The sequence below is a fragment of the Lemur catta genome, chromosome 22 (assembly GCF_020740605.2).
Source record: "Lemur catta isolate mLemCat1 chromosome 22, mLemCat1.pri, whole genome shotgun sequence".
Lineage (NCBI taxonomy): Eukaryota > Metazoa > Chordata > Mammalia > Primates > Lemuridae > Lemur > Lemur catta.
Genome location: NC_059149.1, coordinates 22,953,354 through 22,979,015, shown reverse-complemented (window position 1 = coordinate 22,979,015; position 25,662 = coordinate 22,953,354). Strand labels below are relative to the sequence as shown.

The window sequence follows — 25,662 nt, the reverse complement described above, 5'->3', positions numbered from 1 at the left end:
AAAGGAAGAGCCACGCAGCCAGCCATGGAGATGCAGGGGCTGCAATACACAGCTGGATCTTCTAAGTCTTCAGCCTTGTCCGGGCAGACTCATCCAAGTACTTCCACTGATGCTGTGGAAGTACAGCACGTGTTCTGCAGGGACTATGACCTGGCCAAGCGTGTGGGCTGCCCTTTTCCCGAGACCTGTGTCAGAGAAGCCTCTAGGCAGCAGGACCCCTTTTTCAGCATAGCCACTTGTGTGAGAGTGTTAGAGCATGATAGGGCCAGGTTAGGTAAGATTTCCATCCAGAGGTTTAAAAAATCTGTTGCACTTTCCTTGGCAGAAAAAGTATTACCAGGCAAGTGGTGTGTGTAGGAGATGAGGACGTTAGAGCAAGAACTTGGCAGATAATGAGGATGTGATCAGTAAATGCTTCTTGTTCAGGTCCTTTTGATCCCATCACTTGGGATACTTTTAGTATTAGATTTAATTATTATATGCAAGTGGCAATAGCTTCTTTTTCTTCTTCTTTGTAGAGATGGGGGCGGATCTCACTATGTTGCCCAGGCTGGTCTTGAACTCCTGGCCTCAAGTGATCTTCCCACCTCTTCAGCCTTCCAAAGTACTGGGATTATAGGCATGAGCCACTGCACCCGGCTGATGTTTTCTTTTTAGTTTTTTCGTTGCTATAGTCTGTGTCAGACAAGCAGACTCAGCAGGCCCTGTGGATGTCCTGTGGCAACGGTTCTCATATGTCCCCTTGAAGTCAACATAATGCTAAGAGGATTTCCTGCAAAAATAATGCTGCTAGCCAATAAAATATACACTTTGTGGCAAGATAACTTACGTTGATGACTCGTGAACAGCTTCATTTGCAAGTTCTTCGTAATATTCTTCTTGAACTTGGATCCACGAACTTCTTCCACCCCTAGCCTTGTCCTGATATACCGTTGGTGTACCAGGATAAACACAGCACAGGTTTTCAGAGTTCTTGCATGACGCAAAGATCTAGTAAGAAAGATATTTTTCTAAATATCTTTCTAAAACAAATGTAAACTTGAGTAAAGCACATTTTTAAAGTAAGCTTTTTTCTCAAGAGTAGCATACATAGGGATGGGTGTGGTGCCTGTAATCACAGGAGGATTTTGGGAGGATTTGGTGGCATGTACCTGTAGTCCTGTCTACTTGGGAGGCTAAGGTGGGAGGATCACTTGAGCCCAGGCGTTTGAGGTTATAGCAAGCTTTGATCATGCCACTGTTCTCCAGCCTGGGGGACAAAGCGAGACCCTGTCTCAAAAAAAAAAAAAGCATACATAAGTAAAATGACACCAATCCTAAGCATATACCTGGATGAACTTCTTCTTGTCTTTGTGTTTACTGTAAAATATACATAATATAAATTCACTATTTTAACCATTTTTGAGTGTGCAATTCAGTGGCATTAAGTATATTTACAATGTTGTGCTACCATCACCACCATCCATCTCCAGAACATTTTCAATGTCGAAAATGGAAATCCTGTACCCATTAAACACCAGCTGCCTGTTTCCCCCTCTCACCACTCCCTAGCAACTGCCATTCTACTTTCTCTCTCTGTGAATATGACTACTCTTGGGTACCTCATATAAGTGGAATTATACAGTACTTGTTCATTTGTTTCTGACTTAATTGACTTAGCATAATGTCCTCAAAGTTCATCCATGTTGTAGCATGTATCTGAATTTCATTCATGTTTTAAGGCTGAATAATATTCCATTGTATGGATAGACCATATGTTGTTTATCCATTCATCCATCAATGGACAATGGTTTCCACCTTTTGGTTATTGAGAATAATGCTGCTGTGAACAGAAGTGTACAAATACCTGTTATGAATGAACTTTTACAAAGTGAGCATGTCCTTGTAACTATCACCAAGATCAAAAATAGGACTTTACCAAGAGTGCATGAATTTAAAGGCAAAGCAAGAGATTTCACATCGTTTCATGCTCTAATACAGCTGCTTCAACTAAACCTCAAGATCTTGGTATTGTATGTTAATTTTCTCTACCATGAGGGGATTTGCAAGAGATGTTTGAAAAACAGTTTTTAATCTAGAAGGCCACCAGATTAGTTATGAGATTTAAGCAGCTTCTTTCCTTGGAACGTCTAGGAAAGGGAGTTCACCCTGTTTGAGGGATGCGGTTTTAGCTGTGTCAGGGCATCACCACTGGGCATCATTCTAGACTGCTCCTCGGCCAGAGGGGTTTGAATCCACCTGGAGAACTCCTGAGTTTCTGGCAGCTTCTGCAAGAACATGAGTCTTACTCCCTGAGGGAAATATTCCTTGGCCATGTCCTGTCTTCTTACCTCATTCCTTTCCTTCCTTCTCCCCTTCCCGCCTGGTCTTCTCTCTCTCTCTTTGTAACTAAAATGATTTATTAGTGACTTTCTATGTGCTAGACACCCTGCCAGTCCCTGTGGGAGACACAAGAATGAATAAGACATGATATTTCATGTTTACTTCAAAATAAATCTCCGGTCAAGAGTAATATTCTGATGCCTGGAAACCAACCCCATGGTGCCTGCCTGGTGCCAACAGCAGCCGTAGAGTGCAGCCCAAGACTGTGTGCAGTCTGGGCCTGTTGCCACACAGATGAGGCGAGGAAGACCATCCGTAAGCTTACCTGGAATTGGTGTGCTGCAGCACGCCCATGCCGAATCGTAAGATTGGTTCTTTAAAACTGCAGTCCCCAACCTCCGGGCTGAGACATGATACCGGTCTGCAGCCTGTTAGGAACCAGGCTGTGCATAACCAGGTGTCCGCAAGGTGGATATGTGGTGTTCTAGAATAGGGAGTGGCAAGTCCAAAGGCAGGGAGGTGTGAAAGCAGTGGAACCACGTGCACACAGTCAGTGTGGCTAGAACTCAGGGTAGCAGGTTGAAGCTAGTTTGTGTCGTGCTAAAGAGAATGGCGGCCTCTCGTAGTGGGAGCCGCATCTGCAGGTGCAGTGAGAATATTAGAATCATTCTTAGGAGGAGGCCCAGAAGAGGCTTGTGATCAGCACCAATAGCACTGATCAGCTCCAAAGATAGCTAAGAAAGTCTGTGCCCCTCAGTAAGAGCAAGAACTTGCAGGTCTCTGTGTATATGGCACTACGCTGTGGATGCCGTTACCTTGATGCATGCTCACTGGTGACCCAGGGCCAGCTGGCACTGTGCAGCCGAGCCTGGCCAGCCTCCAAGATGTGGCAGTTGGTGCCTAGGGCTATGCTCACTGGGCTCCTGGATGGGAGCCAGTGCCGGACGGGCCGAGAAGTCCCAGATCACGAGCTCTTAATGAACTTTAGAACGGCACTCCCACCTGACTCCCCTGAGTTGCCAGGCATTTACAGACAACCTGAAGATGTGGCTGTGGTCTCTGCACCGGCTGCTGCCTCCATCACTGGGCTCCCTGGGCTTGGTTCTCATGGGACAGGCACAGGCCTGGAGCATTGACTGTTGGCCCAGGTTGCATTGCTTGGATGAGCTTGGCCTGGCAGCTTCTGGAAATACACAAGGTGCACAAAGCCAAGGGCGAGGGCTGCCTCGAGGAGCCCCACCTGAGGAGCCCACAGCCAGCTAAACAGGGAGGGTTTGGGGAGGAGGTCACTTAGGGACTGAGCTCAGGAAGCGCCTCCCAGACCACTTTTGATGGGTCATCTCTGAGAAAAACTGGTTTGCGCACTCCCTCCAGCCCGGGGCTCCCAACATCTTTCATCCAGAACACTCATCTTATCCCCAACAGTCTGGGCCCCTCCTGATCTCAGCGCCTGTGCCTGGACCAACCCTCCGCACTCCCCCCTGGGAATGTGCATACAGTGGACTCCATCCCTGGAAACCCCCGGACTCGTTTGCGGGATTGGATTGCTTACCAAGGTCGCCTGCCATTCTGGATCTGCTTTCTGTTCTCCTCCCCTGCCTGCCTTCTGTGGACTTTAATATCTTCCTCAAAGTGGCAGGGAAATGACCAATTTGGCTACAGACCAATTTGGCTATAGATCGTTAGCTCTGGTGTCTGAGAGTGTGAGGGTGAGGGGAGGATGGTGACAGCCTGTTACCCAAGAGGCATTTTAAGAGTGGGTGATGGGTACGGTGATACCCCTCTTGGATTTTGTCCAGATTGTTGCTAATTTTATGGTTGTAATCACTGAGCATTGACTATGAACCAGTCACTGCACTGGGCACTTTTTACTTCTTATGTGTCCCATCAAGATCCTAAGACTTTTCTCCATTGGCAGAAGCCACGTTTGAATCCAGGACCACTCGGGTACTGGCACCATGTTCTTCCAATTATTACGTGTATCCTGTAGTCAAACCATGTCTGCATTTTTTTTAGCAGGTAGAAGTTGGATCATTTGAACCCAATGGGTACCCCTATCTCAATCACTTTCCGAATTGCCTTTAATCAGAATCACTAATTTCGCATTTTCCCTGCTCCTTTTTTACTGGCTACGTGCTATAGAGATGACATGTGCCTCATATAGATACCATATATTTGCCTTTTACTGTCCGATCCAATCTGAGAGTCTCCAGTAGGCACATTTGAAAGTGTTTGAAATTGTGCCTTCAACCTCCCCAGGAAACAGCCTAGTCAAAATGAATTCCACCTGGAGCCAGTGGTGAACTGTGGGGGACCCCGATTGGTCACAACAAATTATGCCGACAAAGGCTTCTTTTGGGAGGCTGGAAAAAATTCAGTTTTGTATGCTTACCTTCTCCCCATCTCGCTGTGCCCTCAACATTCCTGCTCCATAGCCAGAAATAGCATCTTTGGCCAAGAGCCAAATGGACCAGCCAGCCCTGGCCAAGCCTGGTGTCAAAGTCTCCTTTCTTTTCTGAGGTGGTTCAAAAGGGCTTCCTGGTCCCCCACCCGCTTCCCTCATTCTTCAAGCACACCCCATTCCCAAGATAGCCTCTTTGCACAAAGGAATGTGTTCCATGTGGGGCCAGAAGCAGCACCCCGACCACAGCTGGGACCGCAGCTGGGATCACCACCCTGCAGGCGCTCTGGGCCATGAATGAGGACCATTCATCACTCCTGTTGGTCCCAGCGGGAATCCCAGGCTGGAAAGGCAGGGAGGGGGAGTCCAATGGAGGAGAGAGCCCCTACCCCACTCCCTGACCCCAATGCAGACATCTGGCAAAGATGTTGAGCGGAGCATTCTGTCTGGGCTGTCTGGGCGAAAGAATTCAGCCAAGTGCTGGGCTGCACTGCCGGAAGCAAGTGCCCTTGGCAATGTGGGCCACTGCTTGTGGCTGGGAAGGGTATGGTTGTTTGTGTGATGCTTCACATTTGGGGCAGGCACGGCTGTTGCTGGGAGCTCCAGGGCATAAGATGTGGAGCAAGTGCCGGGAGGGGATGAATCATTTCCCCCCCTACCAGGGGCCTTGGCAGCAGCTGGGCCAGTCATGCAAAGTGGGCCCCATGGAAGCCCGACGGAGAGTCCTCTGCCCCAGATGTTCATGCTGGGGGAGGGAACAGTTATGAGGATCCCGTTGTGTAGGGCAGTTTGAAGAACTAAGAGCACGATGTCCAAATGCAGTGTATAATTCTCCCAGTGTGTTTCGCCCCTTAGCTGTGTGTGACTAGGAATTATTATTGCTATTGACTAGGAATCATTTGTTCACATGGGGCATTATTGGACTGAGTGGCACAGTGTCAGGTGTCAGTGGTCAGAGGCCATGGTTCGGGTTTGTCCTGTTGTTTAGGAATGCGCTAGGGAAGCCCATGGCCACTTCAGAAAGTGTCAGTGGGCAGGTGCGTTCTACAGCACAGAATGCCTTGTTCAGGGAGTTAATGAAGCGATTCAGAAGGGACTGCTTTTGGAGGAAGAAAGAAATTTGAGTTGCCTCCAGGAAGACCTTGATACTCAGAGCATTGTATGGAGTAGGACTTTCACGTTCCTTCCTGGGCACACTGACTGACACCCTGTCGAGATGGTGGCCTAAGGAAAGGACCCTGGAAATTCCAGTTTTGTATTTTATCCTCTTCCTCCTGTAGCTCTGTTGGGGCAAAATTAAGTAATCATCATAAAATATTTTCAAATACTTATCCACTATCAGTACAAGCCTCTCCTAGAATCATAAAAATCAGGGATTCTGGAATGTGCTGGAAAGTTTCTAGGGTGACAGATGGTTCAGGGCTTAAAGAGGTCCTCCAACGAGTGATGTGTGTCAGACAACAGAAACAGCACTGTTCATGATCAACTAAGAACCTTGAGCAAGATCAAGGTTTAGAACCTCTTCCTGTCCCTGTGACCAGACCCTGCTCCCCAGCTCCTAGCAAAGACCAGCAAGCGTTGGTTGACGTGAGCCCTACTTGAAAGTCTTATTTACAGACTTAGCACAATTTTGTACCTACCTAGTTTATGCAGCACATGTGAAAATATCTTTTTATTTAGATAGTTAAGTTTTTTGCCGATACTGTGTATTCTTTGGAGCAAATGTACATTTCTAGTTTTTAAGTACGTTGTTGCAAGGAGAAGAATCCAGAAAGAACTACCTAGGCTGAGCCTAGGTAGCGCCCAGTTCCCCAAATAACAGTTGGGGAGGTTGAAGATCAAAATTGAATCCAACCAACTGCAGTATGCAGCTTAGTATCAATTGAAACTGTAGTTGGTGCTTGAATAACTTGATCCAAATCTAGCAGGCAGCGTCTATTTGAACAAAGATACATTAGCTGATATTTTTTTGACCACCTGCGATGGGCCAGGAACTTAAGAAACATGATCTTTGAGTTTTATAACAGTCCTGAAAAGTAGATGTTCCCTGTTTTTCCTTAAAAGCATTGTTTTTAAAGTTTTCTATTTTATAGATGAAATACTGAGGCTTAGAAAATCTCAATGGGCCTGAGATCACAGAGATACTAAGTGGTAGAAATGAGACTGAATCCAGTTCTGCGTGACTTGAAGCCACTAGTCCATGCTGCTTACTTCAGTGGCAAGATGGCAGAGCATTGAGCCTGTTCTTGGACGAAGGGTGTGTGGCGGTCTGCCTGGGTCACTGCTCAAGGCCCTGGGCAAGGTGAGCTGATCCCAGCTGGTGTTTGTCAGGAATACCTTGGACCCTGAGTCCCAGTGATGCCAAGTTTCTTTCCTCATATGTCTCAGACACCCGGGGCTACAGTACCTCTTGTTAGCAAAGCTTATACTAGTATCAACCGTGTGAACATTGTATCCTTAAATGGATTGAATTGAATGTAAGAATGTCCTCAGCCACTTAGTCAAGAGCCCAGTGAGAAAATATTGGGAAAATAATTTCCGTCTTTGTGATGAGCCAGTCACAGCCAACTTCTTTCTGGCACTCACTGGCTCTCCTTTGTGTCAGTCAAATAGGCATCTTGCCCTGAGTTATAACCCACTCCTGGGCTCAACTGCGTGAATAATTAAGACCATCTGCTACAACAGTTCCCAGACTTCACTCGGATGAGATTTGAACAGAATACTCTCCAAGGTGAGCCTTCCTCTTGCAGACCATACCCCTAGTGCCTGTGAAACCTGAGCCTGGTTTGGTATGTGTGACATGGGCTGTTGAAATTCTCGGCATATGTCTCCTTTGTTCCCGCTGATCTAGCTAGCAGACTGCTTTCTGCCTGGATTCAGCGTAGAGGATGTTCCCGAAATTTCCATGTGTGCTGATGCAACCTTGCTGGTTTAGACTCTTCTTGGGCTGTCGATGTTGTGACACCCTTGAAGGTCTTCCAAGGTGAATGCCAAGAATAGATCTTCCTGTCATCATCTAAAAACTCTCCCAACTATGGGATCAGAGAGGTGTCTTACCGGCCTTTTTGATTCCTTTTCTGAAATAAAGATCTCTGACTGAGCGTAGATAGAGCAGGTGTGAAAAAGAGAAATGTGTCTTCCATCACTCTAAATGTCTTCAAATGTCTAGAAGGGTAGATAGAGAACTTATCTCTAACATTGGTTGCTGGGCAATGCCGGATGCACCAGAGTGTGCTTGTCTCAGGGACAGGGATAATAATGATTAGTGAATAAAGGTGTCTGCTCTGTTGGCTGGCTGGCCTGGGTGCACACTTTGTAGCAGTGTGACCATTGGAAAATCATGTAGCCCTTCTGTCCCTGGCTTTTTCCTCAGGGAATTAGGGATGCTGATGGTTCTGTGCTCAGAGGGCTGTCTGAAGCTGTGTTGTGCAACATGGCAGCCACCACCACGTGGGGCTACCGGGCACTTGCAATGTGCTAGTCAAAGACTTTGTACAAAAAAATGCAGAATTTCTCATTAGTAATTTTTATATTGATTGCATATTGAAACGATAATATTGGGGATATACTGCATCAAATAACATGTATCATTAACATCAATTTCATCCATTTTATTCTACTTTTCATATGTGGCTATTAGAAAATTAAAAATCACACATGTGCTTCCCACCATGTTTCTATCGGGCAGCGCTCGTCTTGACTGGAGGAGGAAATGAATTAATACCTGTCAAACACTTTTCACATGGGGATTGATACTGACCAAACACAGATTGATATTGATGGGTAATCAGTAAATATTGGTTTTGTTTTCTTGTTAGAAATCCAACTTTCTTTTTAAGAGAATCCCACCTTCAACACCAGCCCATGTGGTGTCCAGGTTGCTGTATAGAAGTAGATGTCATCTTTTTAGAATAGCGGGCAGTAAATAAATACACAAAACAGGCAGAGAATAAGAAAGTCTTTATGTTTATAGCTGGGGGAAACTACTGTGGGAGTGCTCCGTCCAATCTTTGCCTGATAAAATTACCAGACCTCTAAAGGTTAAATGTAACACATTGCCTCTCAGCACCTTCTAATATACTGTTCATCATGAAAACTGGAGCCTGTTCTGTTACTCCTTCCTGAGACCCCTGTTTGGGAATGGAGTATGCTTGAGGTGCCTGCTACTCTTGAAGCAGGAGATAATGCCTGACCCCCTAAAGCTTCCTGAGCCCAGCCACAGGCCTTGTTGGAGGTAACCCTAGCGGGCTTCTTGGAGGAGGTGGCACTTAAGGAATTGCTGTTCTCCATGGGCCCTGCAGAAGCAATCACAGGCTCCCAGTTCTCTCCTCAATGTCAGCAGCGCTCACTGTCTCTGGCCTTGACAGCCTCTTTAGAGATGTCAGTGCCCAGCACGTGTTTAAGGGCGGGTTCCCTTCAGGGTCAACAGGTGTGTGCAGCCGAGTTGGCACGTTTCCTTGGAAATCAGCGGTGCTTTGCTCTGCCTCTATGATTCTTGTCCGGAGACAAACCTAGATTATCTGCTGGGGAGAGATTCTCTGATCCAGGAGATCTTGGTTTCCCACAAATTACGCCAACATCCCCTTACCACCTTTGCTACTTAGAGTGATTTTCCGAGGCAAGCAGACACCTAGGCGAGCTGCCTTGGAAAGTTCTGCCTACTCAGGAAAAATCCCGTCATCCTTACTCCTGGCATTTCACAGTAGTTCCAATTCTACCAGTAGAAATTCCTATCTGGGAGTTCCTTGTTAAAAAATGTAAAAGTCCCCTCTCCTTAAAAATAACTAATTTATTCCTTAATGCCTTAAATTTCTTAATAAATTCACTTGGAATGGATTTATCAGCTTGCTTTCCAATTAGGTCAGAGTAAAAAGGCAGTTTTAATAGGATGTGAAGATTTGAATAGAAATTTATATTTCTCCACTGAGTAAATATTTACAGGGTACAAAGCACAGAGCTCCCCCCAGTCAGAGGTTCTGGGTTCCAAGGAAGGAAAGAAGGAAACTATTAATAACGTGAATGAGTCTGTGCAGTATGCTGCGGATTTTCATGTTATCTCATTTAATCATCACACACACCCCAGTAAGGAAGGTTATTTCCATATTCAGAGGATGAAATCAAGGCTCTCACAGGAAATTGCCCCCAGATGAATAGAGCTAAAAAGTGGGGAAGGCGGGATTCAGACGCCGTGTTCTGTTTCTGAGACACCCAACATCACCTGTCCATGGAAGCAGGGGTGCCAATAATTACCAAGAGGGTCTCGGGAGGCAGGAGGGTCCACACAGTGGAAGATGAGGGAGCCGAAGGTCCCTCTCCACTGGCTTTCCTGGGAGGCTAAATCCACAGAGGGAGCTTTTATCGTAGGGGCGACCAAAATCTGGTCAACAACCCTGCAATTGTTCAATGAAAAAAATGCCATCTTTCACTCTCTTTAGATCATCTTATCCTGGAAAAAGCAGTGTATAAAACAACGCGTTATTTATTGTTATGGCAAAAGCAGAGGGAGTTTCTCTCTTGTTTGAGCTCTGGCGACAGATCATCGCTCCTTCTCCTTTCTGAATTCTCACAACTGAGAGTTGACACAAGGCCCCCACCGCAGGTCCAGGTGATCGCTCTCTGTGATGAAGCTGGGATTGGAGAAGTCAGCACGGGCCAAGGTGGGACTCCCCATAGGGTCATAAAGTTTCTCCCCGGCTTTGTTTTCATTCGCTGATTACATTTAACACAGGTCAGAATGGAGGTGTCTATTTCATGAGACAAAAACCAAAGAAGGGGAAAATGATTTTCTGGGTGTGATAGAGCCCACTCATTGTGCCAGCCGAACTATAACCTCAGAACTTCTGCCTGGTGCTCCATTCTGGTGCCTCTGTGAGCTCTCAGTTGTTTATAAATGATACTGTGGCTCTACCCACCATCAATGGGGCCTCTCCCAGGAATGAGGAGTCTTCTCTGACCCTGTTATTATCCTACCTGTTTTAAATAAGTGCCTAACATGTGCCAGGCACTGTGCTAGACTTGGGAGCCCAGTTGGGTGCCCATTCACCAACAGCATCCCTCTCTGTGTCAGCAACGTGAGCAGGGCAGAGAGGGGACTTCAGCTGCCGTGGAGCCTGGCACAGCCTCTCCAGCCCCTTCCTGACCTTCGGGCTGGGGCCAGGCAGGGAAACGAGGGCCAACAAGGCAGTGGTGTCCCTGGTCACCCGGAATGCCTGGCAGTTTTTCCCTCCTGAGGTTGAGTGGATACCAATGTGAACAATGCATCTTCCAAAGCAATATGGAAAAACCTTAATAGAAAAAGGGGTAAAAGGCAGGAAGTCATAATCTCCAAAAAAAGTAATACCGTGGCCAGTAAGCATGGGGGAGGGAAGGAGCTTGACGTCTCTCGTAGCAAAAGGACTGTTCATTCAAACAAAATACGCTTTTTTGCTTATCAGTTGGAGGAAAGCTTAAAAACATGGTCACAGCCAGAGTTTTTGAGGTTTGGGGGAAACCTACATACTGCTGGCAGAGGTACAAATTGGTTCCGTCTTTCTAGAAGGCAGTTAATACAGTTTTGCAAAAGTGTTGACTTTTTATATAGCCTTTGGCCCAGCAATTTCACAATTATCCCAACATTGTGCAAAATCTCAGCTGCAAGAGGATTCATTTTAACAGTGTTTATAGCAGTCAAAAATTCAGAAATGTGATTATTGTTTATCTATAAGATTGAATACTAAGTAGTAAAAATCTTATAAAAGAATATTCAATGAGGCATAATGTTTGCAATATACTGTTCAATGTGAAAAGCAGTTTATAAAACAATATGTAGAAAACGATTTTATTTTTTAAAAGAAAATACGTGCAGAGAAAAGATGGCAGGGATATACAACACGATTTTGATAATGGTTACCCGGGATGATGGTATTGCAAGTTATTTTCTTCCTTTTATTTGTTTGCATTTTCCAGACTTTTGTCATCTGCTTGCATAGCTTTCACTATAAGGGACATAAAAACCTTAAAAGTTATTTTTAAAAAAAGAGAGAAGCAGCTGAGTTTGATATGTTACAATCCCCCAGAGGAGAGAGTAGAAGGCCCCACAAAAGAAGCAAAAAAATTCGGGAGCTCTTCTCTAAGAAAGATTTAAGAGTTGAACGCTGGCCATTCCCACAGTTTGGAGAATCCAGGAAGATGGGTGGAATAGTTTATAGATATACAAATCCAGAGATTAAGATTTCTTTTAAAAAATATTTCAAGACTGCATTTTTTTTTCTTTCTTTCTGGGACAAGATTAGAAGCTCTAGAAGACTCTGAAGCCCTTGTTTGGGGGGGTTGGGGAGGGACGGAAGGGCAGGCAAGTGCCGGGCTGGAGCAGGACAGCATTGTGGTGGGGGACACAGCAGAGCATCAGGTGCCACCCACAGCCAGATCCTGGCTTGCACGTACCATCCGTGCAACCTTAGGCAACTTACCGAACCTCTCTGTGCCTCAGTTTCCTCCTGAGGATAGTAACAGTGTCTACCGCATCAAGGGAATTAAAACACTAGAGCACCATATTGGGAACAGTGCCCGCACACGGGGGGTGCTTTATAATGTTAGCAGTTTGTGAATCACTGTGTGTGACCTTTGGCAAGTCATTGACTTTCTTTCTGTCTTTAATTTCTGTAAGATGAGCACAAAGAGGTGGCGTAGAAGAGGAACACCTTCCTGAATCCAAAGCCAGGTCACCCAGACGCAGGTAGTTCCATCCATGACGTCCAGTAGGCGAACCCCAGCTAGACTGTCAGGTTCACGTCAGTGCGAGGGAAAGAACACTCCTGTTCCACTCACAGCAGGGCCTGATGGGTAGTAGCATCTCAACGAACGCTTGTTGAATGAGTAAATCAGTTTGGTACTGTGAGCTGGATGAAGATTAACCGTATCATTTCCAAATATTTGCAGATGTTCTAGCCGTTCTTTTATTGTTGGTTTGCAGCTCTTAGTGCTACTGTGGACAGACAACACGTTCTGTATGATGTCACTGAATATGTTGAGACTAGATTTATAACCCAATTTAGGGTCCATGTGTCCTCGAAGCAAACCTGTCTTCTACAGTAGTTGAGGATAGTTTATGGAAACTTGTGAATTGGGTCAAGTTTGTTAATCATGTCATTGACATCTTCGGGGCCGGGATTTTTTTGTTTCTTTCTTCTGTTAGTTACTGCCAGAGGCATATAAAATCTCCCACTATGGTTATGGATTTGTGTATTTTTTTCCTTGTAGTTCTGTCAGTATTTTATTTTATACATTGAGGCTCTGCGTACAAATTTAGAAGAGTTACATCTTCCTGGTGGGTTGACACTTTCATTATCATAAACAGTCCCTTTCTGTCTCTAGTAATGTTTCTTGTCCTAGGTCAACATTATCTGACTTTGTACCAGTTTTCTTGTAATGAGTGTACAGTGTATCTTTTCCCATCCTTTTACATTAAACCTTTGCATCTCTTGTAAGAAACGTAAAGCTGGATGGTTTTGTTAAATCCATTCTGATGATGTCTGCCTTTCTATTAGAGTATTTATTTCCTATAATGTAATTACTGATAGAATTTAAATCCACCCTCTTTCTGCTATTTCTATTTGTGACAAATTGTTCCATGTTGCTTTATTGCTTTAGTTTTGGATGAATCACATATTTTTATAACTCTATCATTTCCCCCCTTTATTAACCTGTTGGTTGTACTATTTTTCATTATTTATTGTTTGAATAGTGATTACTGTAAATTAAGCGACAACATGCATCTATGAGACTTTCTAAAGTCTAACAGAAGATAGTATATGATACTCTCACCACTTCCCGGACAACACAAGATCCATAAAACACTTTAACTCCATTTAATTCCCTCTTGCCCTCTGTGCCTTTGTGCCTTGCATTTTAATAATACATGTATTTGAAAGCCCACAAGACACTCTTACTGTTTTACACAGTTGGTCTTCATTTAGATTTACCTACAGCTTCCTGTTCTATGCCCTCATTCCTTCCTAAACCTCCACGCTCACATCTGGGATTATTTTTCCTTTAGCCTGAAGAACTCCCTTTAGTATTTCCATCCTGTGGATCTTCTGGGGACAAACTCTCTCCGTTTTTGTTTGTGTGAATTGTCCCCATTTCACCTTCACTGTGTTCAGTGGGTACAGATTCTAGGCTGACTGTTGTTTTTTTCAGCCCTCTGAAATGTTACGCCTGTTGCATCCTCCCCTCTCCTTATGGTTGTTGCAAAGCCAGCTGTTCGTCTTTCTGGTGCTTTCGAAGGCAATGCACTTTTTATGTTTTGGCTGCATTTGAGATTTTCTCTTTTTCTTGGATTCTCCGCAGTTGGATTTCGATGTGCCCAGATGTGGTTTTCTTTGTAAACTACACTGCTTGGGCTTGCTATCTTTTTCAATTCTGGAAAATTCTTGGCCATTATTTCTTCAAATATTCCTTCTGCACATCCTCTCTTGGGATTCCAGTTATGTGGATGTCAGACCTTTCTAACAACTCCCTGCCCTGACTTCTGGACTGTAGCCCTTCGGGGACCCACCGTTAGCGCTCAGCCTGCCGGCCGCTGACTGCCGTGGAATCGGCACATGCCTTCCAGGGAGCAGCAGAGACAAGTGTGAGCCCTCCCCCTACCCATGCCCTGTGGGTCTCTCCAGAGTCTTGGCTCCCTGAGTCCCTGCTGCCTCAGACGTTCCCTACGTGTTCAAACATGTTTCTAGTATTTTATCTACCTTTCCTAGTTGTTCTTGGCAGGAAGCTTACGTAATACAAACTAGTCGGCCATACCCAGAAACAGATGTGTTGCTGTGCAGAAATGACAAAGAGATGATTTCTGTCCCTTGGGGCTGGGGGTCTGGTGGCAGAGCCAGACATGACAACAGTGTGAAGCACAAGCAGAATGCAATTTGAAAGGGAATCACAAAGACATTCGATCTGATTTGGAGGACCTGGGAAGGACTGTGACAAACGCCGTTTGGAGGGAGGAACTGCGCTGTAGGTGGCGAAACTGGAGCCCAACAAAGGCTGATAGGATTGGACGTGTGCCATGGGAGGGCTGGGGTGAGGGAAGAGAGACACCGTCATTGGGACTGAAGCCAACGATGTAGGGGTGTGTGTGACATATTGCAAAGGCTTGTGTATCCCAGACTGAACATGCACAGTTTTCACACGTGATAGTTGTTGGGAGTGACCCGTTCTGGCGCCGCCTGCACTAACTGTGCAACTCTAGCAAAGTCCCTAATCCTCTCTGGGTCGTGATTTTCTCCCTTGTAAATTAAGAATCCTAATCATACCTGCCTCCTCTACCCGCCAGGGCTCCCGTGAGACATAGCTGAGTTTGTGGATGCGTGTGTGCTTTGATGGGAGTGAATGTGGCCGGGACACTGTTTCCTGCAGAGCCATGTTGCTAGTTGGTCAGGCTGTGGTCTGCAGGGGGCTACGGCTGGACTCCCCCCTGCTTTCTGGCCTTGCTGGTGAGTCACAGGGTGAGGATGGCCGGCTCTCCGGTGATGGGCCTTCCAAAGTCCTGGGTTCCCAGTGTCCCCCGAGCACTGGCATCTCCACCCCAGCATCCACCTTGGGGCACTGGGCGCTGCTGACCACCCGCAGACATGGGACTGCCCTCGTCCGAGGCAGATCATCCCTCCACGGGCAGCCCAGGACAGCTCTGACTATGGGAAAGTTAGCCAGTCTCCCTCCACGGTAGCATGCCGTGAGCGAGGAACGTGATGAGCCGACCCCGCCACACGATGTGAAAATACCTTTTGCCCCGTCAGCTTCCACCTGCTCATCCTGGTTTAGCCCTTTGGGGCCCCACATCCCAACCTACTTCCTCTTCCACGAGACACACCTGCAACCCTGTTAAGACAGTCTCTCTCTCTCTCTCTCTCTCTCTCTGAATGACAGAGGACCAAGGTACACAAGGTCTCTTGCTATGTGACCTCACTCTGGAATTCTTAGAGGTAGGCCCCACTGAGTATGGTGAGCAAAACCTTGAGGATTTTAAAGTTCAGTTAGCAAATACTCCTTTAGAATTTTCTAGGTGCTGTTCATTTAATCTTCATAACAATTCTGTGAGCTAAATAGGATTATTATCCCCATTTTATACACGAGGAATCACAAGCACAGAGATATTACGTAGTTGCCCAGAGGTGCACAGCTAGTGCACAGAATGAGGAACCAAACTCAGACTGTCCTGGCCCACCCTCCATGGCTGCTTGGCCCCTCTCGTGTTGGCCTCAAAGAGCTTAATGCCTCTGCTTTGAGCTAACAGCAGGCTGGTCGCAGCCCCTGGCACCCCTCAGGGACAGACACCACGAGAAGGAAGAGAATTGTCGCCAGGGCATCCTTGGCTTCTCTGAGGGTGAGACATGGCTGGCTCTCCGAGGCTGCCGGCTGCAGAAACACAGTTCCACTAAAGACGAGCCCTGTCCGAGAGCCGTATAAGAAGGGGTCTCTGCCGCTGACCTGAGCCCCTTGTCCTGTGCCCACCCCTTCAGACCTGCTGCCCTCCCCCGCCGGCCCCTGTGCCCCAGGAGGCTGGCCCACGTGGGTCCCTCAGCTTGGGTCCTCTCACCTGTGGCTTCAGGCTGGGTGTGGTTGGGTTTGCCCAGTAGGAGGCACCAGGAAGAAATTCAAGGCCAGGAGGAGAGTGAGTCAGGCACTTACTCTGCCTCCCTTTCCCCGAGGTTGCTGTGGGTTGGTGCTGAGACCCTCAGGTGAAGGCCACAGCCCCTAAGAGGTGGCCCCGGAAGCTGGTTCGGGTACCCACTCCCTCCCCTGGGGGGCCCTTCAAGCCTAGGGAGGCACCAGGTCCCCTGTGTTGCCAGCCCTGGGGTGTGACACTGGCCTTTGTTAGATGCCCTGAACTCTGCTTGCATCTCCGTGGTCTTTCTAAAACCTCTTCTAGTTGAGGGTGAGCGTGCCCGGCTCCCTGCCAGGAGCCCCACTGAGCGCGGCATTCCAGAGAGACGGGAAGGCGGGTGGGCAAGGCGGGTGGGAGGTGCTGGACGTGCACGGTGGAAACATGAGGTGGGAGCCGAGCTGGGCTGGCGTCCAGAACGGAAGAGCTTTTGGTATTAAGCCAAGGACTGGGAGATGACGGGGTGTTTCACAGGTCCCCGTAGCCCTACGTCTGATCCTCCCGCTTCTCTCCTCTCTTCCAGGACGCTCCTGCCACCTCCGCCTCGCCTGGCCTTCCTCACTGCCCCGGTGGCATCCTCGGCTGAGACAGGATGGAGAAGCTTCTGGGCTCCAGCCTGTGCCTGTGCGTGGCTGTGCTGGCCCTCCTGCCCTCCCCGAGCCTGGCACAGTATGACAGCTGGCCCTACTACCCCGAGTACTTCCAGCAGCCGGCCCCCGAGTACCACCAGCCTCAGGTGCCCGCCGACGTGGTGAAGATCCAGCTGCGCCTGGCGGGGCAGAAGAGGAAGCACAACGAGGGCCGCGTGGAGGTGTACTACGACGGCCAGTGGGGCACCGTGTGCGACGACGACTTCTCCATCCACGCCGCCCACGTCGTGTGCCGGGAGCTGGGCTACGTGGAGGCCAAGTCCTGGACCGCCAGCTCCTCCTATGGCAAGGGGGAAGGTGAGCCGCTCTGTGCTTTGGAACCGAGTGCTGTGTCACCCGGCACGGCCCGGGAACCGGCTTCGGTGAGGTCAGCCTGGTGAAGGGGCCGTGAGCACCAGGAAGCATAAATGCCACCTGGGGTGCCATCCTCCTGTGCCCACACAGCTGTGCCCTGCGGGAAGGTGGAGGGTGTGGGGACAGGTGGAGTGACCATCCTGATTGGCCTGGGACTGTCCTGGTTTGAGCATGGAAAGTCTCACATCTTAACCTCTCTGTCCCAGGCAAACCAGGATGATGGGTGGCCCGAGACAGGGGGTGAAACCAGCCTGTGCTTCTCTCTCCAAGGCACAGGCCCTGCCGGGAGAGGTTGTGTCTCACTCCAAGGAGTAAAATGAAATTCGGCCTCTGATTGAAATGGCCTCTGTGTCCAAAGTTCGAGTCTCACCTTGCGTCTCAAGGACTGCTTTCTTGGTAGCTCTGAGGTGGCATCTATTGGACTGTGTCTAGAAGCACCCTGCATTCCAGCTGGCAGACCCAGAAGCTGGTTGCACTGGAATCAGGGCAGTCTAGTCAGTGGGCGCTAAGCATAAAGGGGTCAGAAACCAAAACATTGTCATGAAATCAGACTAAATGAGTAGACCATGCATGGTGATGCTCTCCTGGGCTAAGTGCAGATTTACTTATCTGCCATGTAAGAAAAAAATCCTTGACCAAGCACGTGCAGAGGGTAGAGTATTGGGGGTCCACTGAAGGTGCATAAGAGAGCAGCTGTTTGGGGCAGGCCCCGTGGTATCTCTAACTGTGTGCCGGCCGCTTCCTGGCGCTTAGCGAGGGGGATCTCTCACTGCAGAGGGAGCAGGGTACCGCTGTCTCTCACCGTCTCTGTGGCTTCAGGAACTTAACTGCAGAATGTTCCAAGGAAGAGGCCCTGCTTAAAAATGCAGAGGGTCTTTTCCGTTGCTAGTACTTAGCAAAACAAACATTGGTTTGTTGTTGAGACAGCAATCGATTAGGGAGCATATGTTTCAGTGGAGCCTGACGGCGTGGAAACCCGGCCAAACTGAGAAACCAGTTGGAAAACCTCAGCCCAGATGTTTTCAATCAGCTCTTTGTTCCTCACAAAGCGTCCGAGGAGTTCTCGTTTGAGCCCCGACCGGCAGCCGTCAGAGTAGACACGTTTCAGCAGGACCTGGCTGTCAGGATAGTGGACGTGTGTCCTCCCTGACCTCGAAGAGCCTCGGCTTCTCTCCTTGGTTTTCTAATCTCTGCAATGGGAGTGTTTTTATCTGCTTTTTCCTTATGCCCTGGAAGCAGAATTCATTGCTTTTCTGGAAAAAGGAAGGGGACAGGGAGGTTGAAGGTGTGCTGGGCACATACATTACTTCACTGAGTCTCCATGGCAACCTGTTTGTTGGCCATCATGGTTGGAAATGGGAAGCACCCTTGGTTAAGCAGATGGAATCTGAGCCCAGGTCTGTTGGATTCTGCTAGTCTGTAGACTCCTAACAGGAGCTGCGAAAAGAATGAGAGGTTTGGTTTTGTTTTCTTTCATTTTGGAATGGCACTTATAACGAAATCATGACTTGAAAACCCTCTAGCACTTTATAAAATTTTTATTTTTAATTGTTGTAAAATACACATAACAACATTTACCACCTTAAGCATTTTCAAGTGCACAGTTGAACAGGGTTAAGTACACTTACACTTACATTGTTGTACAGCCGTCACCACCATCCATCTCCAGAACTTTTCCATCTTGCAAAACTGAAACTCTGGTCCCCATTAAGCAACCCCTCCCCATTTCCCTCTCACCCCAGGCCCTGGCGGCACCATTCTAACTTTTGCCTCTGTGATTTGATTAATACAGTATTTACCTTTTGTGACTGGCTTATTTCACTTAGCATAATGTCTTTACACTTCATCCCTGCTGTAGTATGTGTCAGAGTTTTTCTTCCTTTTTAAGGCTGAATAATATTCCATTGCATGCGTAGAACAGTTTGTCCACGGATACTTGAGTTGCTTCCACCTCTTGGCTATTGTGAATAATGCTGCTATGAACATGGGTGTGCAAATATCTCTCAGAGACCCTGTTTTCAATTCTTTTGGGTATGTATATCCAGAAGTGGAATTTCCGGATCATGTGGTGATTTGAGTTTTAATTTTTTTGAGGAAGCACCATACTGTTTTCCATAGCAGCTGTGCCATTTTACATTCCCACCAGCAGTGCACAAGGGTTCTAGTTTCTCCACATCTTTGCCAGCACTGTTATTTTCTGTTTTCTTGATATAGCCATCCTAAGGGTATGAGTTGGTATCTCATTGTGGTTAATCCTCTGGTCTTTGCACACTGAATTCCCTGCTTCGTGCAAGTGAGTAAAAGAACAGGAAGTGAGTAGAGTTGCATGGTGGCCTCTGGGAACATGAAGCAGTGGCTATGTGGGTCAGTCCAGCTAGGCTGTCTCTGAATCAGGGCTGGGAAACGTCAGGCAGTGAGAAGAGCACTGGATGGGGAGCCAAGGTCCAGCTTCTGGGCTCGGTGGGGAGATGGGAATAATCACGCCACCTTGTCCTCTTCCCTGACAGATGGGAAGATCAAGGAGGCAGCACGTGAAAATGCCTTCGTAACTTCCAACTCTGAATTGCAAGATAGCTTAACTTTTTCCTGAGGGGTCAGAGTTTGGCCTCTGCTGCAGGTGGGAGGTGAGGCTGGCTTGTGCCATAGTCAGCATCACTAAGTCATCATCATCATCATCATCATCATCGTCGTTACCATGTTTGAGTAATTATGGCCAGCAATAAGCTAGACACGTGGTATGTATCATCTGTAACCTGCACACACCTCTGCTGTTCAAGTGTCTTTGTGAACCCCGCTTTGCTGAGGAGAAAAAGGGCTTTGACCAAGGCCATACAGCTGAGTGGTAGAACCAGAATTCAAACCAAGCTTAGTACCCAAAGCCAAAGCTCTTTCCACTGTGCTGTGTGACTTCCAGGCTTAAGTCTGATTCCTGTCCTAATCGTGTTCAATCTACCACATCCTCAAATCACATCAGCTGCCTACTCTGGCAGGGGAATCCAGATGGTCTAGAACTATATGCGATATCTTAACATAATAAAAATCAGTTGAAGGCCACACATAGCTGCCTAAATTAGAAAAGAATTCTCTTTCCACGTAAGAACCTGGTGCCCCCAAAGACTCAAACCTGCACTGATGTGACGCTTGGTTCTCTCTTCTCTGCTTCCTTCAGGGCCCATCTGGTTGGACAACATCTACTGCACTGGCAAAGAGGCGACCCTCGCGGCCTGCTCGTCCAACGGCTGGGGCGTCACCGACTGCAAGCACACGGAGGATGTCGGTGTGGTGTGCAGTGAGAAAAGGATTCCTGGGTTCAAATTTGACAATTCGTTGATCAACCAGATAGAGGCAAGTCATATTCTCTTGATGACTTCTTCATATGAGCATTTTTCTTCTTCCGTGGAATGCACTTCTTGCCTCCTGATTGCAAGAAGTGTGTGTGAGCACTAAGGAGGGGGACCGAATTCAACGGGATTTGGTGGAAGGGCAGTTCAGGGAAGGGTTTCTGGAGAATGCGATGCCATTGGTAGGGAAAGGGCGTTCCAGGCATGGAGAACAGCTTGGGCAAAGGCACACAGATGCCAGGGTGCAGACCAGGGTTAAGCAGACAGTAGCACGCAAGAGTACCATGTGCATCTGGGAGCAGTGGGAACTGAAGCTAGAAAGATGGGCATGAAACACCTTCTGTTCCATGTGCAGGAGCTTGCCCTTTGGGTTGGGAAAATGTAGCAGTTATCAATTGCTGCGTAACAAATCTCCCCCCCAGATTTTGTAGCTTAAAACAGTGAGCATTTATAATGGCACATAGTTTCTGAAGATCGGGAACCAAGGAGCAGCTGAGCTACTTGATTCTGCTCAGAGTCTCTCATGCAGTTGCAGTCAGGTCATCGTGAGGGCTTGAGGCATCTCTCCCACGCCGATTCATCAGGTTTTAGTTTTGCTGGTTGTAGACTGGAGCCCCCTGCCCCTGTCTGTGTGGCCCCTCTCTAGGCTGCCTGAGTGGCCTCAGGTCACTGCAGTTGTCTTCCCCCAGAGCGAGTGGTCCAAAGGAGAATGAGAGAAAGAACATGAGACAGAAGCCACAGTGTTTCGTAACCTAAGCTTGGAAGCGATACACCCTCGTTTCTGCCGTATTCTGCTGATCACACAGACAAGCCCTGCTATGAGGTGGGAGGAGATTACTCAAGGGTGTGAATATAGAACATGGAGTCCCTGGAGGTCATCTTGGAAGCTAGCTACAACTGGACCATTTCCAAATCTAGCTGGGGATCAGAATCACTTTAAAAATGCAGGTTCTGGGGGCTCACCCTTGACCTGCTGACTCAGAATTTTCCGTTATGGGACCAGATTATTTTTCTTAAACTTTCCCAGATGATCCCAATCTGATGACCCTCCTTCTACATTTATGGCTAAATCTGAGGTTGAGCTTTTCTTTGCCCAAACAACTACATTAATAAGCACTTCTTGCACTACTCGTATGTGCAAAACATGTGGGGCTTAGGACTGGAGGACTTGGCAGACAAGACTCCTATCCCCAAGGAGCATGCTGGGTGTCACCCCAAGGGACTATGGGATTTGCCAAGAAGCCAGGCCCAGGAGCTATCACTGTGCTTTGGCCTCCAGCTGACCCCAGCTCTGAGGGAGGAAAGGTGACTTGAAATTGCCCTACTTGGGCTGCAGAGGAGGTTCTGCCCAGACTGTGGGCTTCACTCTCGTGACTCACGCTGTCCTGCTCTTTTCTCATATGTTCCCAGAGCATATCGAGCACACTGGGAACTCGTCCACGCCTGCATTATAGCACGGAAAGGCTTTCCAGCCTTAGCTCAGCTGGAAGGATGAGACCACTTCTAGCTGAAATGTTCAAATCTGCTATTTTATTGGTGATCACTATAGAGATTGTTATAGAGTCAATGGACTTCATTTAGTGTTCCAATCACTGATGACAACTTTGCTTGACCACAAAATTTATGATTTAGAGGGTGGGCTCGTCCAACCCAGTTTCACAAAACTTTCTATCTCCGCTCTTTTTAACCTCATATAATAGAATAATTAGTACCCTCTTATATGTTTCTGTTCTCTCCCACGAGATTGGAAACTCCTGGAGAGTGGTCAGGGACTATACCTTATTCATCATTGTATCCAATAGATAAACTGTAGGCACCTAGTAGGAACAACCAGCTCTAAGATTTTCTTCTCCCCAGAAATGCAAACCAGAGGTCATTAACCCCTTAGGTGGAGAATCTCCCAGGATAAAATATTAAACTAAATAGCAGTGCAGAGCACATAGGAGCAAATCATTCCTTCATAGCATTGCCCTGCGTCGTAGGACAATGAGCTTAATTACAACATCTTTCGTGGGCCTCTGTTCAACCTAGAACCTCAGGGTAATCCACGTGGAGTATCAAGTAAAGACCCCGGCTTCTTGGCACAAGAGAGTCATTGATGGCTTGAGTAAAAGGAAGGAGGGCCAAAATGCCACTGGGTTTTAGGCTGAGAAAGCAAGTAGACTCATTTGCCACTAGAAAAAAAAAAGATTTTGGAAAAAGGACTCTGGGAGCGGGACTTCACTGGATAAATGTTTATTGAGGACCTACTATGCGCCAGTTCCAACGCTTCACATTTGAAGGGGATATAAAACAGGTCATATCAAGAGCAGGACCTTAAGCGGGTGAAATAAGCATAGAAAAGGCTGAAAAAACTATGTTGGAGAGAACTGTCTTACCTAGAAAGGCTGGGATTCCGTGATAGGAAAGCTTAGCATCTACCTTTACTCTGGACGTTTGTTGAGGACCTGCTGCTCATGCACTGTGGCCTGGGACATCAGGAGAGAAAGCAAACATGGCCCTTGTTCTCCAGACCTTAGAACCCGCAAAGACAAGATGTTTGCCTTGGGGAAAGTGGGGGTGAGGGGGAGATCAGGCCGAGGCAAGGAGCATGGACCCTGGAGAATTTACAGAAACCCAAAGAGGGCAGCGTGGGGGACGTCTGGTTTAAAGGCCCTTCCATGCTCCGCATTTTCCTAGAAGGCCTCCCTCTTGCTGCCCCACAGATCAACTGGCTCCCACAAGCCAGGGTGGAGCCTTCTTCCCCAACCACAGACATTGAGGGAACTTTCATTGATGATTGGTGCCCTGTCACTTCTTCCCTTTGGTAGCTGCTGAAAGTAGGTCATGAAAGGGCCTAGACCTCAGAATGTCTGAGGAGAACCTTTGTGAGTTGCCAGAAGGTTCTTGCATTCAGGGCTCTGTGGCTAAGACTCATGCTTCCTGGCAGTGCTGGGCTGATGGGCAGGGAGCTGCCCAGACCACCTACAAGGGCTGTTTGTGGGATATGGAGACATTTCTCCGAAATACCTCATGGTGTCAGTAGCTGAAGTCATGGAATCATTCCTCTCAGCTCGAGAAATGCTGCCTATTAAATTTTTGTGGACAAGAGGAAGAGACGCAGCTTTGGTGGACGTGCAGTTAGGTGGAGTCATAGCATGCTGAGTAGTGACACCACAGGGCAAACTGGTGACTCATAAGTGTGAACACAGTGGATGGCCCCTGACAGTGGGCCCTGGGGCCCTGCTCCTGATTCCCCATGTATCGGGAATTTTCATGGAGATTAAAATGCGTGCTGATAAAATATATAGGAGATACAAAACCAGGAGGAATTGCTGGAATAAAAAATCATAGAATGAAGATTTGGAAAAACTACAGTAGGCTGAAATAATAGGCCCAAGCTGTAACATATTAGGGATGAATATAAGGTCCTAGATCAATGTTCATGGAAAAAAAAAATCAGCCACAGAGTCCAGGCTTTATGGAAAGTGACTAAAAAAATCATTGATTATTGAAAAAGAAAAACAAAAACAAATCTCTGAGTGGGCAATGACTGACTAAAAGCTCAGTATAAGCCAAGAGTATGGTATGGCTGCTAAGAAAGTGAATACAACTGCTTTCGTGGTAGAATTCGTTCCCTACACTCTGCTTTTTGGACTAATACCTGAGACCGAGTGCAGGAGTCAGTTCTGGGTCCAGCTTTTAACCACGTCACCCAGAGGAGGGGCCGGCGAGATGGAGGCATGTCTGGAAACCACATCATATGAGGAACTAAAGACTTTTTGTCAAGAAAAGAGATACGGGGGGAGACATGGTGGTTCTCTTCAACTATTTGAAGTACTATTGTGCAGAAGAGTGTTTATAATTTATTCCAACTCCCGGAGCTAAGATGGAGGGGAAGGTAACAGGAGGTAGATCTCAGCTCAGTGGAAGCCCACAGGGGGTGGTGAGCTCCTCATCACTGGAGGAGTTCAAGAAGGAACTGGACAACCTCCTGCCAGGAATATTGTGGTCTGGTGCCTACAAGGGAAAGGAAGTGGGATTAAAGTGATTGCCAAATTCCAAGATCCCTTGTGCCTATGAAAATGCATCATCCCTGTAGCGGGTGAGCCTTGTTTGGATATTGGCAGCGTGCACCACTTAGTAAAGTGGTGTCACACATGTGTTGCACGTGTGCACACACACACAGAGAAGGGGTGACTGCTGGCGTGTGTGTTGTGTGCTCAGGCTCTCTCCCTGCCTCTTCTCTGGCCCCTCACGACCTTGGCCTTGAAACCAGGTGCAGGCTTTGCGCCCTCCACTCTTCCACACCAAAGCGTGAGAGTTAAAGCCCTCCCTCGACTTCCCCCAGTCTAGGTCCTCGAGTTCAAAAGGAGCCAGAAATGAAGTGTCAGTGAATGCTTTCTCCGTGCCCTGTGACCCCAGCTGTAAACCACCGTGCTGATAAATGGGATGAAGACATTGCCGCCCCTTCCCATGCCTGCTCTGCAGGGCAGTGGCTGGGCTGTATAACATTCACCCTTGTTGACTCCTGGAGATTAGGGACAGATCACAGACCACTGCAGATGGCCCTCCCAGGCTTGTGCCTCCTCCAGAGCACACTGGAATTCTCCAAGCAGAGAGGGGAAGAAAATGGCATCGATCTAGACCAAGTTCATCCTACTCTGGGATGCCAGAGGCGTGAGTCACTAAGCCCTGGAGCCTGGCTGATGGAATTTCACTTAATGAGCTAACTGTGCTCCCTGGATGCCTTCTACATCTGCTCAGGGCATCCTTGGGGGGCTCCTTGGCACTTTGTAAATTCCCCTCTAGAGGAGGGAAAAATCACACCTTCTTCACAAAAACCAAGGGAAGTTCGCAGGGTTGGACCCTAAGCTCCCTATAGAGCAGCAGCCAGAATACTGGGCAAGTGTTGAATTCAACTGGGCAAGAGCTGAGCGGGTTGAATTCAATCCTTTCCAGCTGTGATGGTCTGTAATC

General features: G+C 47.6%; 1 protein-coding gene across 2 annotated transcripts in view; it reads left to right on the top strand.

Moving 5' to 3' along the window:
• The window catches only part of LOXL2 (lysyl oxidase like 2), a 70,986-nt gene that overhangs the window by 4,430 nt on the left and 40,894 nt on the right, over positions 1-25,662 (top strand). For both annotated transcript variants that reach the window (XM_045535474.1, XM_045535473.1), the window contains exons 2-3: positions 16,882-17,305; positions 20,532-20,707. In XM_045535474.1, coding sequence (XP_045391430.1) covers positions 16,951-17,305; positions 20,532-20,707 — 531 coding nt within the window. In that variant the 5' untranslated portion in view covers positions 16,882-16,950. The remainder of the gene's footprint in view (positions 1-16,881; positions 17,306-20,531; positions 20,708-25,662) is intronic.